This window comes from Crocuta crocuta, unplaced genomic scaffold (assembly GCF_008692635.1).
Source record: "Crocuta crocuta isolate KB4526 unplaced genomic scaffold, BGI_CrCroc_1.0 scaffold236, whole genome shotgun sequence".
NCBI lineage: Eukaryota > Metazoa > Chordata > Mammalia > Carnivora > Hyaenidae > Crocuta > Crocuta crocuta.
Window position 1 is genome coordinate 1,021,392 of NW_027530998.1, and position 18,502 is coordinate 1,039,893.

An 18,502-nucleotide genomic window follows, 5' to 3' on the forward strand; every position below is an offset into this window, starting at 1 on the left:
GGGCAGAAGGACCTTAAAGGGTAGTTGTAAGAAGTCAGATCAGAGAGGAAGCCCTTTAATGAGAAAATTGTTGAGGGGATGAAGAGAAGGAAGAATTAATTATATATTAGGTCGACCTGTGTGAGATTACTGTTTTCTGTGCACGAATGATCAAATAGTGGCAAGTTTGTATGGTTCAACCTAATAGAAGCAGCAGAAGCTGGCAATGTCTCAGTCCTGAAGATTAAGGGAGAGCGAATTTGGGGGATGATTTTCAAGGTTTCTGGGCAAATACATTTGAAGAGTGTATTTACTCACCATTTACTAAGGGCCAGAAATGGAAGACCATGGGTTTGAACTGGACAGACTGAATTTGGGGTGATCGTTGGACATCTAGGGGTAGCAGTCTATGAGGAGGTCAAAGGTTTAAAAGAACACTGGTTTCTTCCTGTAGCCACTAGAAATTCATCTGCTATTTTTATTTTACCCTGAACCTAAATTCCTAGAACATATTTTTAACTCAAGTGTGGCTTTAGTCAGGTCATAGTTTACCTCTGGAACATTTCAATGGCTTTTATCTAAACTCATTTTAGATAAGTGTTAGGAAGAGCCCTGTGATGATAGACTTAGCAGAAGATAATCCTCCCCATGCAGTGCCGTCAGTGAAATGCATGTTTGTCGTCCTTGGGAAATTCTAGCCCCTGGAGAAGAACCCTGTCTGTTCCCTCTATCATGTGTGAGCTTGGCAGGGTGGTAGGGTTTACTCACAGGATTTATTCTCTATCTGAGCTGTACCTAAGATCATCATCAGAGACCTCTTAATTGCACTTAGCTGTTTAAGAAAGAAAATTACGTCTAATCTATCACACAGACAAGAATAAACACATCCTGGGAACGGGTCCAAAAACCTCAATGTGTTATCACATATGGAGATGTCATATGTGTGGGGATTTTTTTTCTCTCCAAGCTTATCAAAGCAAATATATAGTTTGTGAGATTTAGGCCAGGGCTGAAGGTTTTCAACAAAGATACATGAACTAAAGTGAGAGGCAAGAGTGGACAAATTGCAGCAGGCATGGTTCATTGCTATGGACCATCAGGCTTTTTCATCATAGATTTTTGTTGTTGTTATTTACATTTTACGCACATCTAAACAATATTCTCTCCAAATTCCAAAGCCTGAGGTGCCTTCTCCATTTGTCTTTCTCAGCTAAAACCTTTTCTCTGTTCATAGAAGATGGTGAAAATATCCAAATGCAGAAGCTGTAAAAAATGCCATGGGTTTTGTGGGATGCCTGATGGGATGGCTGTACTTTTGAGTGCTTACGTAGAAGAGGAGATAATACTGAGAATAATCTGTAGAGGGGGAAACCTGGGAAATTGTAAACAGCTGATTTGTTAGGGCTGTGTAATTCTGGGGGGTTACATTTTGCTTATGCAGTACTTTTTTTTTAAATGCTCGCTTGTTTTCTCTATGAACCTATGCCAGAATGTAAGCAAAAGAAGACAAGTGTCAGTAAAGAAATATTATTCTGAGCATTTTCGTATTGTATTTCGTGGGACTCACATTTTAAGCAATGGTAAATAGGTATCATATGCAAAAAAAGACTTCTGGCTAAATACATTTGGGAAACTCTCAGTTGAATAAAGTTAAGCACCTTTCTTTATTGCAGCATTTCTTAGAAACTTAAACAAGCAGACATATATTGTGAATCTCTAAGATGAAGGAGACTGGACATCATTTCTCATGCATTTCATTGAAGACCCCTCCCCTTTATTTGTTACAGCCTTTCAGAGCTAATGAGTGTTTTTGCAGAACAGTCTTTGAGAAGCCCTGCAATGATTTAAACATATTTGACAATTTATTGGCACTCCCTAAAGGTAAAGTGAAATAATGAACCAATACTGAGATTATAGATTGCCTTTCTCTCCTTCCTTCTCCCATTCCTTTCACTCTTCTTTCCTTCTTCTGTCTGTCCTCTGGGCAAGCAGAGGGTCACCAAGGAGGCTCAGGTTTGCCACTGTGTTGCTTGTCAAAGAGCACCGGAGAGCAGTCAGTAATCATTTTTCAGTGTTGGATCTGAGAAGTATTTGCTCTCTGAACTGGGGTGAAGCCATTTGTGGACTGATTAGAAAGCCTGGTGTTAACATCTTTCTTCCAAATCATAAAAAGAAAAACTTTTGAGTCCCTTCCATGATTTTCCGCATTTATTGTCATCGTTTCTGAAAGATGAGGCCCTAAAAAATGGTGAAAAAGTTAAAATGTACAAAGTAAAAGAGCAACAAATGCTTGTTTTGGAATAAGCTGATACAACTCCAACACTGAGCAACAGAAACCCGAGTTCAAGTGGAACGTAATTAAGGAGCTGGGAAGGAGCCTTGTGTGAGCCAGTGTGCCGGCTCTCTGCCTCCACGCGCGGTGGCTTGAAGCCAGAGGTGAGAGCCAGATCTTGTTTGACACCAGCTTCCGCGTGTGGGGCAGGTGCATTGGCACTGCCCTACATCTTGCCCTGCTTCTGCCACTACAAGCTGAAAGGAAGGGGAGAGGCACACACTACAAACATGTAGCTGTTACTACCTTATTTTGATCATCAAAATCCTACCCATTTATTCCCCATGGTCTGGCTCAGATTCCTTCCTTTCTAGGACCAGCTTCCTCTTGGCATCACCCACATTGTAATTCCTGGTGTGCTGGTTGTTTCTACAATTACCTCGTACTTGGCATTGACTAGCCCACATTCCCCAGGAGTGATCTTTTCATGTTGTCTAATAATAGGTGACTGTTCTAAGGGCTTCTTTTGTGACATGCATTGTACTAATTGCTTTGAATGCATTTTGCCATTTAATATTGACAGTGATCCTCCAAAGTAGAGGATCGAGTTACTTCAGATGTAACTAATGTTACATTTGAAGAATCTGAAACCCAGAAAGGTAAGTAATTTGCTCAAAATGACAAAAGCAGGAAGACAGGGCCAAGATTTAGTGTGATTCCACTTAGTGTGATTCCAAGGGCCAAGATTTAGTGTGATTCCAAAATCTACATGCTTAATCATTTTGTTGTTCTCTACAATGCTACATATAGTTGATTACAACACTAGGGACTCAAGAATAATTTTTTGATTAGTGGATTAAAAGGTGGATTAAAAGGGACTGCCATAACAGACTGCCTTACACAGTATTGTTGGGAAATGTTGCAAGAACTTACCTGCCTGTTTCAAATGCTAAGGAAGCCGTTTTAGATTGCCATGTACTCTTATTGTATCTATTCTTATAAATACATACACTTTAAAGAAAAGCCTTAATGCACACTAAAATTTAATAATTTATATCATTCTGCATTTACTTTATTTTTTAATACTTATTTATTTTGGGGATAGCACAGTGGGAGAGAGGACAGAGGATCTGAAGTGGGCTTTGAGCCAACAGGCTGACAGCAGCAAGCCCAGTATGAAGCATGAACCTGAGATCATGACCTGAGCCAAAGTTGGATGCTCAAGCAAATGAGCCACCCAGGTGCCCCACATTCTGCATTTACTTTAAATGTTTATTTTTTTAAAATTTTTTAAAAATGTTTTATTTATTTCTAGGAGAGAGAGAGAGAGAGAGACAGCGTGAGCAGGGGAGGGTCAGAGAGAGAGGGAGTGACAGACTCTGAAACAGGCTCCAGGCTCTGAGCTGGCAGTCAGCACAGAGCCCGATGCGGGGCCCGAACCCACGAATCGCGAGATCATGACCTAAGCGAAAGTCAGACGCTTAACCGACTAAGTCACCCAGGCGCCCCTTTAAATGTTTATTTTTGAGAGAGAGCACGATAGTGCAAGAGGGGAGGGGCAGAGAGCGAGAACGGGGGACAGAGGATCTGAGGCTGGCTCTGTGCTGACAGCAGAGAGCCCAAGGCAAGGCTTGAAGTCGTGAACCAAGAGATCATGACCTGAGCTGACTGAACCACCCAGGCACCCATTACTTTAATCTTTCTCAGTGAGTACATTGCATTTTTTTATAGTTGTAGTCAGCATCTATGTATTTCTTTGTTCATTTCTCTTAAATATCACTTTTATGTATTTCTGTGTGTTGGCAAATATTGGAAGAATCCACATGATTGTCATTTTTAACAGCTAACTGGCGTTCCATTATGTTTGTTTTATTTAATTTGAGTGGCCATTTCCTGTCGTGGAGCTGGGCACTAACCCAGCAGGATGGAGGGGGATTTACCACCTGGCCCATCAGAGGTTAAGTACGAGATGCGAAGCTTCAGCTGGGACTAGGTCTGTTTCTCAAGTTATTGTTAATAGTAATACTGGTGTGTTTGTGGAGTTTTATACTTTTCAAAACATTTTCTCATTTATCTTTTCATCGGGTCATCCCAAGAAACCCTGCTGTAGAGGTGGGAATTCTTATTTTGTGGGAATTCTCAGTGCAATGACAGACTGGCACATAGATGGTGATCAAGAAATGCTGTGTAAAACATGACTCGCATGAGACATCCTAATGATTATGATAATCCCCTTCTAATGCTTTGATGGCAATTATGTCAAGGGTCTTTCTTCTTGGTGTGACCCATATTTTTGCCTCTTATCTCTTTTTTGTTCACCTCCTGCTTCATTCCATCTGTTCTAATTCTTCTATCTCTATATTTTTTCAATTTTCTAGTATCTTTTTTCTTGAAACGCTGCTGCTTTATTTTCCTTATCTTCTTCTCCTCCTATTCCCCATCTTGTCACCCTGTCTCCTATTGCTTGAACTATGAATTGCATATCCAGTCTCTCTCCAGAACTTGCAATGATTGTCTCTCTCCTCTTCTTCCAATTTATGTTTTATTTAAGAGGCCACACTCTTTGTTGAAGGAAGATTGAATATTTCAAGGTGTTTCTCTTCTTTACTTTTCCTTCCAGAAAAAAAAGAACATGACCTCTGCTTAAATGGGGGCCTTTCTAAGTTAAAAAAAAAAAAAAAGAAGAAGAAGAAGAACTTGTATATTCTCCTTCATGTGACTTTTACTAAACAATATCATACCTGGCTTTCGTAATTACAGACAGACCTTACTTAAAAACTTTCCACTTGGCAGGGCTCCCGATGAAGTCAGGATTGCTGTTGTCGTCATAAGAACTACAGGCCACAGTCTTGCTTAAAGAACACAACTGAATTTAGACCCATACGTCATCCTCTCAGTACTAAAGGTAGCAGGATTGCTAAGGCTGCATTCAGCCATGTTGCTTACACACATATAAATCTCTGGTTTACATGCTATAGGCAAATAGTGATTTAGATATAGGCATGACCATCAGTACCAGTGTCAGTTCTTACTGGGCCTGCTGTGGATAAAGACTAGTGGCCAACGGAGACACCTGGGTGCTTCAGTCAGCTGAGTGCCGACTTCAGTTCAGGTCAGGATCTCACGGTCCGTGAGTTCAAGCTCTGCATTGGGCTCTGTGCTGACCGCACAGAACCTATAGCCTGCTTCCGATCCTGTGTCTCCCTCTCTGTCTGCCCTGCCCCCCACCCCCCTCACACTCTGTCTCTCTCTCTCAAATAAAAAAAGATAAAAAAAATTTAAGTGGGGCACCTGGGTGCCTCAGTTGGTTGAGCGTCCAACTTTGGCTCAGGTCCTGATCTCACCATCTGTGAGTTTGAGCCCTGTGTCGGGCTCTGTGCTGGCGGCTCAGAACCTGGAGCCTGCTTCAGAGTCTCTGTCTCCCTCTGTCTCTCTGTCCTTCCCCCCTCATGCTCTGTTGCTCTGTTTCTCTCTCTTTCTCAAAAACTAAATAAACATAAAAAAATAAAAAAAATTAATAGTGGCCAATATTTATTGAGCATTTACTGTGTGTCAGGTCCTCTGGTGTATTATCTCATTTAATCCTGACTGGAACCCTTGGAGGTCAGTCCTGTGATTAGTAGCCTCTCCATTTTATAGGAGACTGAGATTAGGGACATTACCAATTTAGTCAGTGTTTCACAGCCAGGAAGTAGTAGAGCTTGGCATCGAAACAGTGCCACATCAAAGAGCACACAGCTGAGCACATGTCACCAGCCTAATCTAGTTCCATTAAGACCTTCTCTGCTTCTCAGCAGCTGCACTATTTAGAGCTCCCTTTGGTGTTTTGTCATCCTGCCCACCATGGTCTTTCCTTGTGCACTGTCCCCACTTTACCTCAACTCCGATTTCTCCCAGATCATTTTACATCTCTGCTTTCTTTCTCCTTCAGAAGAATAACATAATCTGATAAAAACAACAGCAAAAAACTTCCTCACCTCTTCTCCTCAAGTGTCCCTGCATCTTCTTTTAGATGCTTCTTTTTCCTTACTTTCTCTGAGAAAGGAGCCCCCCTCACCCTGGCTCCTCCATCTGGGACCTGGAGCCTGTCTGTGCATCCCCGTTGTGAGCTGGTCTTTCCAGTCAGTCATTTCCTCTTCATTTTACTCATGTCCTTCCCTTCCTACCCTCTCTCCACCCCTCCTCCACCCCCTTTCCTCTGGGACCACAGCATCTCTCCCAGCCTCAATCCAGTCTTCATTCTTATTTTCTCCTCAGAGCCCATGTCAAGCACACACATGATGGCCATCTCCAGGCTTCATTTTTACATGTCTATCTCCTGGACATCTACTCCACAGGAACACCATACTCAAAAGCTCCACAGGAAACTACTCATCATCATTTCCCTTAATCTACCAGGTCCATTTCTTCCATCTGCTGAATTTCTTGTCCACCCACTACTGATTTTTCAATCAGAGTAATTCAAAAACAGTGAGTTACCCTGATTGCCCCCTGCCCTATTCTACATTCCAATCACTGCCACATCTCAACAAGTTCAAGTCCCTCTTATTCTCCATGGATAAAATATTCTCTGTTCCTCCTTAGACACCTATTGAATTTCAGGTGTGGCTTTCCTAAAGTAGACCCTGTCGTGAGCATCTCGAGGGAAGATGCGGCATCTGACTCAATGCTCTGTCTCCTGAGGTAACTTCCACAGTGCCTCACACCCAACTCACATTCCATAAATATTCATTGAAGTGAATGTTTTCCTGTTGGGGAGGTAAACCAAAAGCAAAGCATGAGCTTTTGGAAGGCTAGGTAGGAGGCATCATCATACACGGAGGAGTGGTGCTTATGACCCCTTGTTGGCAGCAAGAACTGGAAACAGAACTGAGCAGAGAGCTGTGCTCGTCCATCTGGTACTGCCTCTCGCTGCTACAAAAAGAACATGGGGTTTATAAGAGCTCACTCACGGGAGGGCTAGGACAAGCAATCAGAGGGAGAGAGGGTGTTTTTTTCCCTTCCACCATCTGTATGTTATTTTGTGGATTTCTTCTGTACTGTCTCGCAAGTAGTACCTTGTCAATTTTAAAGGTGGCATCAGAATTCAAATTCTGTATGCACTTTAAGGGCCCCAAGTTCTGGCAAGAAATCATTTCTTTTTCGCCCGATGAGGAACAGCCACTAGTGCTGATTATTTTAACTGCTTCCAAAACCATTTAATGTGGTTGCATTAAGAACCTAATCGACTGACAGGACATTATTAAAAACTCACTGTGTGTCTAAATTTGTCTTTATAGGTCATTATTTATCAGCTAAGGAGTCACTGCCCCATAAAACCAACATCCAAAGCCATTGCTTTGACAGTACACATTTACTTTAATATCTTCAAGCTTTTTTGACTTCGCTCCAAAGATGTGAAATAAGTCATTTCACTGCCGTGTGCTTCCATCCATCATGATTGTGGGTAATCCTCACTGATCCTCGAAGCAGAGCCTTTGTGATTTGAAGAAAGCATCACACAGTGATGACCACATGTAATTTCCTTACAGCTGCAGGGTGACATATTAGAGGATATTGCAGCTGCTGAGTCAAAATATTATTTTTTATCTATTTAAATTTTTAGCATGTCTGCATGCTGTGCGTATTTAGGGAACAAATGGAACCCTCTGCTTGCTTAAAAAACAAGAAATGTATTTATTTCAGCCCGAGCTAATACTCCCTTTCCAGTCTCCTTTGCAATGTGTTCATTAATTTGTTTAAAGTGCTCATTCACTGGGTTCGTTAGCAAGCAGGCACACATACAAACAACTGGAATTCCATCTGCCCTCCCCCGTACTACATGCTTATTCTATACCAGTAATCCAAAACAGGCCATGCATAAATGTATCCTGGGTCTCTTTTCTTTCTTTGTCACCCTTAATGAGTCTTATATTTAAAGACTCTTCGCTGTAATTGAAATCGTGACAAATAAGGATTTACTTACTGAGTAGCACTGCTAGGACCCGGAGAGACGGCCTCTGGAATAGGCGCTGCTTTTAAGCAATTAATGGGTACACTCACCATTTAGACATATTTGAGGTTAGCCTCCTTTTTTGATTACAGACAGCAAGGTCAGATGCAAATGCCTTACCTCACAGATGGGGCTTTTAGGATGGGATGTTAATCCTTACAGAGGCTGCTAGATTGGTGGGTTGGAAACTCCATTCCTCTATTACAGTAACTGCAGCCCTGGTTCAAATTAAGCTGTGACAGTATAAACTTCCTCTAGTGAATCCTGTGAAATTGTTCCAAATGTCACCTGCAGGGAGAAGAATGGGCAGGGAAGGTGGGGTGAGGAGGATTTTAGGAGAACTCACTCTGTGGTTTGTTGGCCTTTCTGAGAATACGGCTGCCATTTTGAGGACACAATTACTGACAATAGTTGTGTTCCTACAGTGTGGGTCCAGCAAGGATCTGAATTAGGATTTCTCAGATGGTCACCACCTACTAGGAAGAATGCAAGAATTGCCTCCAAATCAGCTTAATTCTTAGAAAATGTGCCTATAGATTTCCCTACACATGAAGTGATGGGTGTCAGTGTAGTTTCCAGGGACAAATGGTCATCTGCTGCAGTGCCTGGAGATGGGGCTCACACCACCTCTTAATTGTGTTTAGAGTGTGTAATTAATACATTTGGCTGGGGGCACCTGGGTGGCTTAGTTGGTTAAGCGTCTGACTTTCGCTTAGGTCATAATCTCGTGGTTCGTGGGTTTGAGCCCCGCGTCGGGCTCTGTGCTGACTGCCAGCTCAGAGCCTGGAGCCTGTTTCGGTCTGTGACTCCCTCTCTCTCTGACCCTCCCCAGCTCACGCTGTCTCTCTCTCTCTCTGTCTCCTAGAAATAAATAAAACATTAAAAAAAATACATTTGGCTGGCTGTGGAGGCATTTCTCTTTTCATTATCTCAAATTCTGCTGACAAGGCAGTTGCAAATTGTCATACACATAGCCAAGCGGCACCCTTTTCCTCTTGGCCTGAAGTGGATTTTGAAAACCGGGATATGCAATCCACATTGACCTTCTCATGAGCCTTCAAATTCCCTATAATTTGCTAGTATTTTGACCCCAATAATCTTTTTTTTTCTTTCATTCAACAAATAGGTAGGGACTACCTACTAGGTACTACTGATTTGGCCAAATTCTACTTTGTTTTAATTTTTAAAGGTATTTTAGAAGCTGACATTTTGCAGAAAGGCCTTCCCAGGGCATGCCTGAGAGACAAACCACTGATATGTTGGCCTTCCTTCTCAGGGGAAATCCAAAATCTTCATTCCTGGTCAAGATGGCTTTCATGTACTTAATAGTATTCTTTATATTCTTAATATGCCTTGTCCAGCATAAGCCTCATGAGAACAGTTCAGCCCTGGGATGTCATTAACAGAGAGGGTCTTCTAGATGTAATGGAGGGGAGGAGGTGAAAGAACAGCAGGGACCCTGCTCCCTCCCCCTAGCAAGGTCCATATTGAGAGGTACTGTATGTCTGAGTTTTCTTGAATTGTTGGTTTTTTGCTATCATTCTCATGTCTTTCTCAATACTAGTTACCTTTCATACAACAATTTCTCATTTAAATCTGTAATAGAAGACACAGAGACCTCTGTAAATAGACTGGTAATGAATACACACACACACACGCACACGCACACGCACATGCATACACCCATTCCCGATTGCCTTTGGGATAAAATGCATGCTCCTTTCCATAACTTACCTGGTTTTCTAAAACTGATACAACTAGGTCCTAAGTGGTTCTTTTGTATGTTCTTCAAGATCCAGCCATATTGAACTTGTCTTGTTTCCTTGAAGGCATCCTGTTCTGTTGGGCTGCTGGGTTTTGGCCTAAGTTTTTCCTCTTCTTGGGGCCCTTGCCAAACCCTCTCACCCTGCCCATCATCTCTTACAGCTAATCCTCACCCGGGGCTCATGGCTGCACTTTCTCTAAGAGGCCTTCCCCATCTCCTGAACTGAGTTGTGACCCCTGTTGCAGATTTCTTCAGCACTCTGGTACTGACCCTGTTAGCATTTTATGAAATGTTCTTAACAACCTTCTGGCAGTCTTGCATCTCAGTGTCTTCCATACATTCTATCATTGTTCATCCTGCTGTGTCATCATCTCTACTGCCATCTGACACAGGTCTCAATTGGAGAAAACCCTCCTTAAGGCAAGAAGCACAGCCTAAGTCGACTTTACTGTTGGGTTCTTGAATATTCCACTTGACTGCCTCCAACCTGTCCCATGGGAGGGGAAGGCAAGGGCAAAGTGGATGGTCTTCCTGCCTCTGCCCCTTCTTCCTCTCCAGATTGAAGCATTTTTCTGGGCTGGGGTACAGAAGTGGAGAGTACAGGGGTTGTTAGGCGGTGGAGGGCCTGGGTCTGTTAGCTCCAATGCACATTCAAGTTTCGTTTTTTTTCGTCCATCTTTCATCTGTTCTCTGGGCTCTGAGAATTTGGTATCTTTGTAGATTTGATTCTGAAAGCTTTCTCTGGAAGCTCATGATGGTCCATGCTTTCTGGTTCAATGGGGGTGGTTACTTACAGTGAATGAGAAAAGAACTCATTGGTTGATATCTCAAATTATTGTTTGATTACACATATTTCACACTCAATTATAATTATATATCCAGGGTTGTTTTTCTTCCCACCATACTGAAAGTTCCATCCTATAGAAGGCATTTAAACATTTTATTGTTTGAAAGAAAGATTTTTTTAATGCTCAGCCTCACTTACAATAAAAGAAATATAAATGAAAACAATGATGTAACAGCAGTTTTCACCAACGAAATTAACTAAGATTGTTTTAAGGTTGTTCAGTTCCTTAGTGCAGGCAGAGTTATGATGGAATAGTCTCATGAGTGGCTCTTGGAAATGTAAATGACACAAACTTTCTGGAATAGAATTTTTAATACCTATTAAGAATTTTACATTTTTTTTTCATGCCTATAGTGGTTAAAAGTACATGCTTTGGATTCAGTGTGAAGATGACATGCGTGAGCAAGTGACTTAACCTTTGAGTCTCCATTTCCTCATGTTTAAAATGGGGATAATAATACCACAAGTACTTGATATATATTCAGAGCTCAATAAATATAAGCTGTAATAATAAGATGAATTGCATCCTTGACAATGCTTTTGGGAACTAATTTAAAATGCACAAAGTTCTTATCAGGGCCTTCATTATGAAAATGGACAAATTGGAAGTAAACATTCAAATATAGTTGACTCTTGAACAACACAGGTTTGAACTCTATGGGTCCACTTATACGTGGACTTTTGTTGCTGTTGTATAAATACAGTACAGTACTGTAAATATATTTTTTCTTATGATTTTCTTTTTTTTTTTAATTTATTTCTTTTTTGAGATAGAAAGAGAGCTAGTGGGGGAGAGGCAGTTAGAGAGGGAAACAGAGAATGGGAAGGAGGCTCTGTGCTGACAACAGAGAGCCCAATGTGGGGCTCGAATCCACGAACCATGAGATCATGACTGGAGCTAAAGGCAGATGCTTACCCAGCTGAGTCACCCGGGCTCCCCATTTTTTATGATTTTCTTTACATTTTCTTTTCTTGAGCTTACTTTATTATAAAAATACAGTATGTAATGCATATAACATGCAGAATATTTGTTAATTGACTAAGTTATTACAGTCACCTATTTAAGGCTTCCAGTCAATAGTAGGCTATTAGTAGTTAAGTTTTTGGGGAGTTGAAAGTTGTACACAGATCTTTGTGCAGGGGTCAGTGCCCCTAATCCTTGGTTTTTCAAGGGTCACTTATGTAAGAAAAATGGTAAATTTCCAGTTTATTTATTTAAAGCTAGGATATTATGCAGTCCCTAAAATGATATTTACAAAGAGTTCCTAATGACATGTGGAAATGCTGATGGTATTGAGTTTAAAAAAATATATTAAATGACAACATTTAATATAAGCTCATCTATGTAATGAGCTGTGTATGTAAAACTAATATAGAAAAAGAACTAAGAGAAATATGTCAATGTTAGTAGTTATTTACTCTGAAAGGGCTACTTAGGGCGGTTTTTGTTTATTTATACTTCGTAAAAATGTTTTTCATATTTTCTGCTATGGATCACACTGTATTTAGAAAAATAAACCCTCAAAGTTCTTGTCTGAGCCACACTCAGCCCCTCTTCTGGGCAGAAGATCTCAGTGGCTCCCAGTCTTGAGCCTGAACCTTGCTTACAGGTGGTACCCAGTGGGACTGGCCACTTGTAGCTTATCACGCTTGAGTTCTGTAGTCTGCTCTCAGGAACTATGTTTTTCAGATTGTAAGTCAAAACATAGGTATTAATTCTCATGACTTTTTTGCTCTGATTTCTGGCTTCTTTCCCTGCACATCATTACTCATTTTGACCTCTCCCAAAGAAGTCTCTCCTATAAAGAGATTTTGACTTCAAGCCTCTCAAGACAGAGGTATATCCCAGGTTTTAGGAATTTATTTTTCTTTTCTGGTTGGTTTAATAAAAGTCATTCAACCTTCAGACTGACTTTAGAGCAGGATTTCAGAGCATATTTAAGTTTTCTTCTGAATGGGCTTGTAAGTGAGTTGGGAAGGGAGGTTTGCATGAATATATTAACATGGGATCACTTAGTTTGTTGTTTTGGAATGGATCTATTCATAGGATTGGGTGTTCAGTATGACTTTTTAAACCAAGGATGAATGAATAAGGAATGCATACAGGTCATGAACAAAAAGAGGGGGTCCAACTTCCAGGTTCGGATAGTTACTTTCTCATGTGTGTGGAAAACTTTAAACTTCCTTGCATTTATGTGATGCTTTGGGCAACCTGCATTTGATTGTTTTATATTTTCAGGTGTCATTTGCTGATTTCTCCTTGCTCTGGGTACTTACTCCAGAATGCAATGTGGTATGTCTGTCAATTGATCTGATGCCCTCTTCAGGCTTAACATGGAGCCATGAACAGAGGCAGAGGCCTTGAGTGATTTTGGAATGATTTTGGACTCTTGAGCCCTTTCCACCGGCTTCTAGTAGCTATGTACCAAAACATGATGCAAACAGCTATGTGTAGTTTAGGATCTCCAAAGAATGAGATTTTTTAAAAAAGTTTTTTTCAATGTTTATTTATTTTTTAGAGAAAGAGACAGAGTGTGAGCAGGAAAGAGGCAGAGAGAAAGGGAGACATAATCCGAAGCAGGCTCCAGGCTCTGAACTGTTAGCACAAAGCCCGATGTAGGGCTCGAACTCATGAGCTATGAGACCATGACCTGAGCCGAAGTTGGATGCTTAACTGATTGAGCCACCCAGGTGTCCCTAGAGAATGAGACTTGATTAGGGGATGGCAGAAGTTGAGGGTGGGGAGGTATCCCTACATTTATCAGGCAGTCAGAGGCAGAGAACAAGGTCCTGGCCATGAAGAGCACCAGGATAAAGCATACTAAAGCAGAATAGGTGGTCAAGGAGGAGGGTGGCTGGGAGTGTCCTGTGTTACAGAGACCTCGGGAGGGTTAGAAATGAAAGGAAGCTGTTAGACTTGGTCATAAAGAGGTGGTCAGAGACCTTTTCAAGGCAATACCACAGCACTTTCATGGAGGCTAAGCAGATCCCAGGGAGCTGAGGGGTTAGGGAGGCAGGGATGTTGGATGGGGAAGGGAAGGCAAGAGACTGAGGTGTGGTTATGGAGACAAGCTTTGGAGGGTTAGGTGATGCAGAGGCTGTTCAGAGGTTGAGGTCAAGGTGAGTGAAGAGAGGTGGGGTAAAGATGGAATAATGCTGAAATAATGTTCTAATAATGGTGAAAACTGAATCAAGGGTGTGGTTGGAAGAATTAGCCATTTTATCCTCTGCAAAGAGAAGAAATGAAATAAAAATGGGTAAAGAAAGATGTTTTGAGGCTCACAGGAAAGACTCCAAAGTGCTCATACTTGATGGGCTGAATGAAGTAGAAGGTAAGATAATCTGGGAGGAGGTGGAAGGGTGGGCAGGCTGGGAGTGGTGCCTGGAGCCAGGAGCAAGGGTTTACAAGCAGTTGCCGTGAGAATGGGAAGGAGCATCCATAGCCTAGCTCTGGCTTCCTTGAGAAGTAATTAATGCATATTACACTCATTTCAACAGCTTCTAGAGATCCCCACGATCAGACAAATTCATAAATATTTACTGTACCCACAAAGTACTCCAGAGATCTTCTTACTTTCTCTTCAAAGCATCCTTGGTGATTATTCTTTTTCATTCCTCTAATTGCACACCAGAGAAAACCTCAGTTAGATGCAACTAGTTTTTAGACCACTAAACACCTGCATATCTTGCGAATGCATGCCTGAGCCCAGAACTCTCGGTAAGTGCTGGCTTGAGAGAGGACGAGGCCGTGACTTTTCAAATAATTGAGCCTTGGATCAGTAATGTTTCTCGGGTTTCCAGCCCTAGCAGGCACCTGCTCATTCAGGTAATTGTCAAACCCAGTCACCTCCATTTGCTCCAGTAACTTTTGAAGCCCTTTGGAAACCCCCCCCCCCCTTTTGCTCCTGGCACTGTGAGGAGGGCACAGGAAAAAGAGACCATTGTGTGGAAACCATACACTGAACGAGGGGGAAGTAGCCTTGTATTTCCCTTGATATAATCATCACTTCCTTTATAATTTACCAAAGGTCTATGATGAGGGATAATTTGGCTCTTAGAAGACAAAATTGTTCCTAATATGGGGAAAAGGCTGCTTGTAATTCGAAACTCCCAAAGTTCAGGGAAGGGTCAGGGGCTATTAGTTGGCATGCCCAGAAGAGTCAGCATTTTGGAGAGGACACTTTGGGCTCAACTTCTGGAATGGCTGTGGCAGGTCCCCAAATGGCTTCTTGTGGCAATTAGTGGGTGCAGATATGGAGCTGAGACCTGTTTCTTCTGTGGGGAACCCATCTCAGCTGGTCAGCAATTAAGTGTGTCACTGAAGGTATAGAAAAAAAGACCTGTTTAAACAGGGGTCAGGCCATCTATTTCATTGACTGATTTTTTTTTTATGTTTATTTAGAGAGAGAGAGTTGTGTACACATGCATAGGAGAAGGGGGGAGAGAGAGAGAGAGAGAGAGAGAGAGAGAGAGAATCCCAAGCACACTTCTTGCTGACAGGGCAGAGACTGACATGGGGCTCGATCTCACAAACTGTGAGATCATGGCCTGAGCTGAAATCAAGAGTTGGATTCTCAACTGACTGAGCCATCAGGAGCCCCATCACTGGGAATGAGTTTTTAATCTAAACATTGCTCGAGATCACAGTCTCTATCTGTAAGACTGAGCCTAACAAGACATCATGTCCCTGAGTAGTGCATTAGCAAGTGCAGACAGTGCTTTGAGTCCTTCAGGGATAGAGAGAAAAGCCTGTGGTTAGAGGTCTAACCTTCCATTTACTTGGCCTTTACTCCTTTTTCACTTTGGTGGGTAATTCAAGATTTGTGGGTTTTCCTCCGCCTTTGGGCTGGACGATGGTAAACAGGACTTGAAGGGTGATTCCACCTAGAACGAGGCAGAGGGCATGTTCACCAATAATGGGAGCTGAATACATCAGGTTCATTAATTAAAGGATGACTATGATATAGGCGAGAATGAGAGACCACGCTGGCCGTGCCAGATGCTTTGTCTTAGAGCCTTAATCACAACTTGTACAGCAGGGCTTCTGTGAATTATATATTGGGTCATTAAAATAACTATTCAACTCGTAGCTCCTCCTTGTAACTTTCCATTTGAAGACTAAAGTTTTCTACGGACTCAACCCAGTTTTCTACGAACCCCAGCCCCTCCATATCAACACCTAAGATGGGTATACAGACTCTAGATGACCAAATTCTTGAGAAGGCAGCTTGTGGAGGGGGCTGTGCCCAGCTCAGGAGCACTAAGAATGGGGGGCACGCTGAGCCAGAGTTGGCAGTGCCCTTGGGGGAAATGTTGGTGATATTGACGGTACTATTCCTGTTAGTCTGACAGTTCTCTCTGTACTCCGAGCAAGGATCTATCACACGCTGCCCCAGTTCTTGAAAGTCATTCAGTTGAAAAGGGATGACAACTGAATAGCCGTACTGGGCCTGCCCATTTGCTAAAAACCTCAAACACACAATTTGTATAGGTCCCAAGCGTCTGCTTTCCTGATGTATGCTGCCTTCGGGCTCTTCTCTCGCTTTCTGTGCTGCAGCGAGGGTCATTGCGATCCCTTCTGCCCTTGGGTGTGGTAATGAGACCTTGTGTTCATGCTGCCTGTCCCTTCTGTGTGCTCCCCTGCCCTCTCCAGACTGCCATCCTCTGTGCCAGCACTGTGCAGCCGACCTCCACAACACCGGGAGCATCTGCCTGAGCTGCCAGAATGCCCGGCACCTGCTGCTGGGGGACCACTGTGTTCCTGATTGCCCTTCTGGATTCTACGCAGAGAGAGGAGCTTGTAAAAGTGAGTAAGTGCTGGACACAAGGGCTGGTGGTGCCTCACGAGTTTCTCCCTCTTTGGGGCAGTAGTGGAGAAGATTTGAACTTGAATTTGAGAGAGAGAGAGAGAGAGAGAGAGAAGGCAGGAAGCACGCTGTGGGACAGTAAACCAGACCAGCTCTCAGCTGGGGCTTTAACTAATGCTTCCCAGACTGCTGCTTTGGAAAGGAGTTTGACTTCATAGATTCTCTTTGTGTCTCTTTTCACTCTGCAGAATGTCACTCCTCCTGTAGAACCTGCCGGGGCACAGGACCCTTCTCCTGCACCTCCTGTGATGCCAACCTCGTGCTGTCCCACCTTGGCACCTGCACTACTGCCTGCTTCCCCGGGCACTATCTCGATGACGGCCGTGTTTGTCAGCGTAGGTTTTAAAACTTTGTCTCCTCTCCTGCTCGTCAGGAGTCACTGCAGGAAATATGAAGTTCTTGCATCCATATTCCCACTTGAGAGCCTTTATTTTGAAAAAGAAGGTGAAGCTACAAAGGTGTATGGATGCCATTAGTAGGCTATAACTCAGACATCGGCCTAACTGGAAGGTCCTGAGCTAGGGGTCTCTGCAAGGACCAGCTGTGTGATCTGAGGCCACCCATCTAGCTTCTCTGTTCTCTAGTTACCTCATTTTTAAAATAAAAGTATTGGTCTATTTTATCCTCGTAGTTTCTCTCAGCAATTCAATTACAAGATCCTGAGCAGAGCGTGGAACTCGCTCTGGTACCCAATCAGTGACCTAAGAATTTGTCTGTTTTTAGTTTGTTTTCTGTATGTATTTGTTGAATATTGACAATGTGCAAGACTTGACACACCACAAACCATTCGGTTTCTGCTCAAACAGTAGTTATTTTGTCTTGCATGAGAGTTACTTGTGTAGATATCTTATTTCTCAAATAAGTCAAAATATGATTAATTACCTATGTCAGGCACAAACGAAGAGTTAGGATAAATTAGGGAAAGGGCAAATTGGAGTAGAAAAGAAATCAGGAAATCCTTCACAGATGAAGGAACAGTTTTTGAGATACACTGAGGTAGCTTACTGTATTTCAATCACTAAAATGACATTTGCAAAAAAATTTTGTTATACTTTTTCTTTTTGAAAATGACAGCTAACAAATACAGTGCTGGTATTTCAATTTTATGTCCTAGAAGTACCATATTGAGGGAATTACAGACTGGTGGTTAGAAAGGTGGGCTCTGGACTCATGTGACTGAAGTTCAAGACCTACCTACCACTTACTAGCTCTGTGCCCATGAGCAACTGAATTAACTTCTAGGCCTCAGTTTCCCTTTCTGTCAAAGGGGGATTACAGTGGTACCTACATCTAATGTTCTTGCACTTGGCATGGACCTTAGCAGAGAACAGCTTTCAGTACAGATGAGCTATTATTGTCATCATTATCATCATCATCACCATCATCATTCTCCAGAATGAGAGGCAAATCAAGCAGTTTAAGATATTTATATTTTATAGATAGAAAGATAATTACTACTATTAGTTCACTGAGATGCTTGCAAGAATTTGCATTTGAAATACATTTGAAATGAATTTGTGTGGAACTCACCATTTTGCATCATCTGTTGAGGCAACAGAGATAAAAAAGACTCTTTTTGGACCCATGAAAAATGTCTTTGCTTTTATAACAAAAACTTTGCTCAGTATATATCAACTGCCTACCAGTATCCATAGATTCTCTAACACAAGAAACATGAATGAAATACTTGCATGTTCTGTTCAAGAGCGAGGAGAGTGTTGGTGGAGAAATAGTGACTGAGATTGATGAGGCTCTTCACAGCAGTGGAATCATAGAAATA

The 18,502-nt window shown here is 42.2% G+C and overlaps 1 protein-coding gene across 1 annotated transcript in view; it reads left to right on the forward strand.

Moving 5' to 3' along the window:
* The window catches only part of FRAS1 (Fraser extracellular matrix complex subunit 1), a 423,467-nt gene that overhangs the window by 241,634 nt on the left and 163,331 nt on the right, over nucleotides 1-18,502 (forward strand). Inside the window, exons 21-22 of the mRNA XM_077770550.1 lie at nucleotides 16,509-16,661; nucleotides 16,911-17,057. Of these exons, the coding sequence (XP_077626676.1) occupies nucleotides 16,509-16,661; nucleotides 16,911-17,057 (300 nt within the window). The remainder of the gene's footprint in view (nucleotides 1-16,508; nucleotides 16,662-16,910; nucleotides 17,058-18,502) is intronic.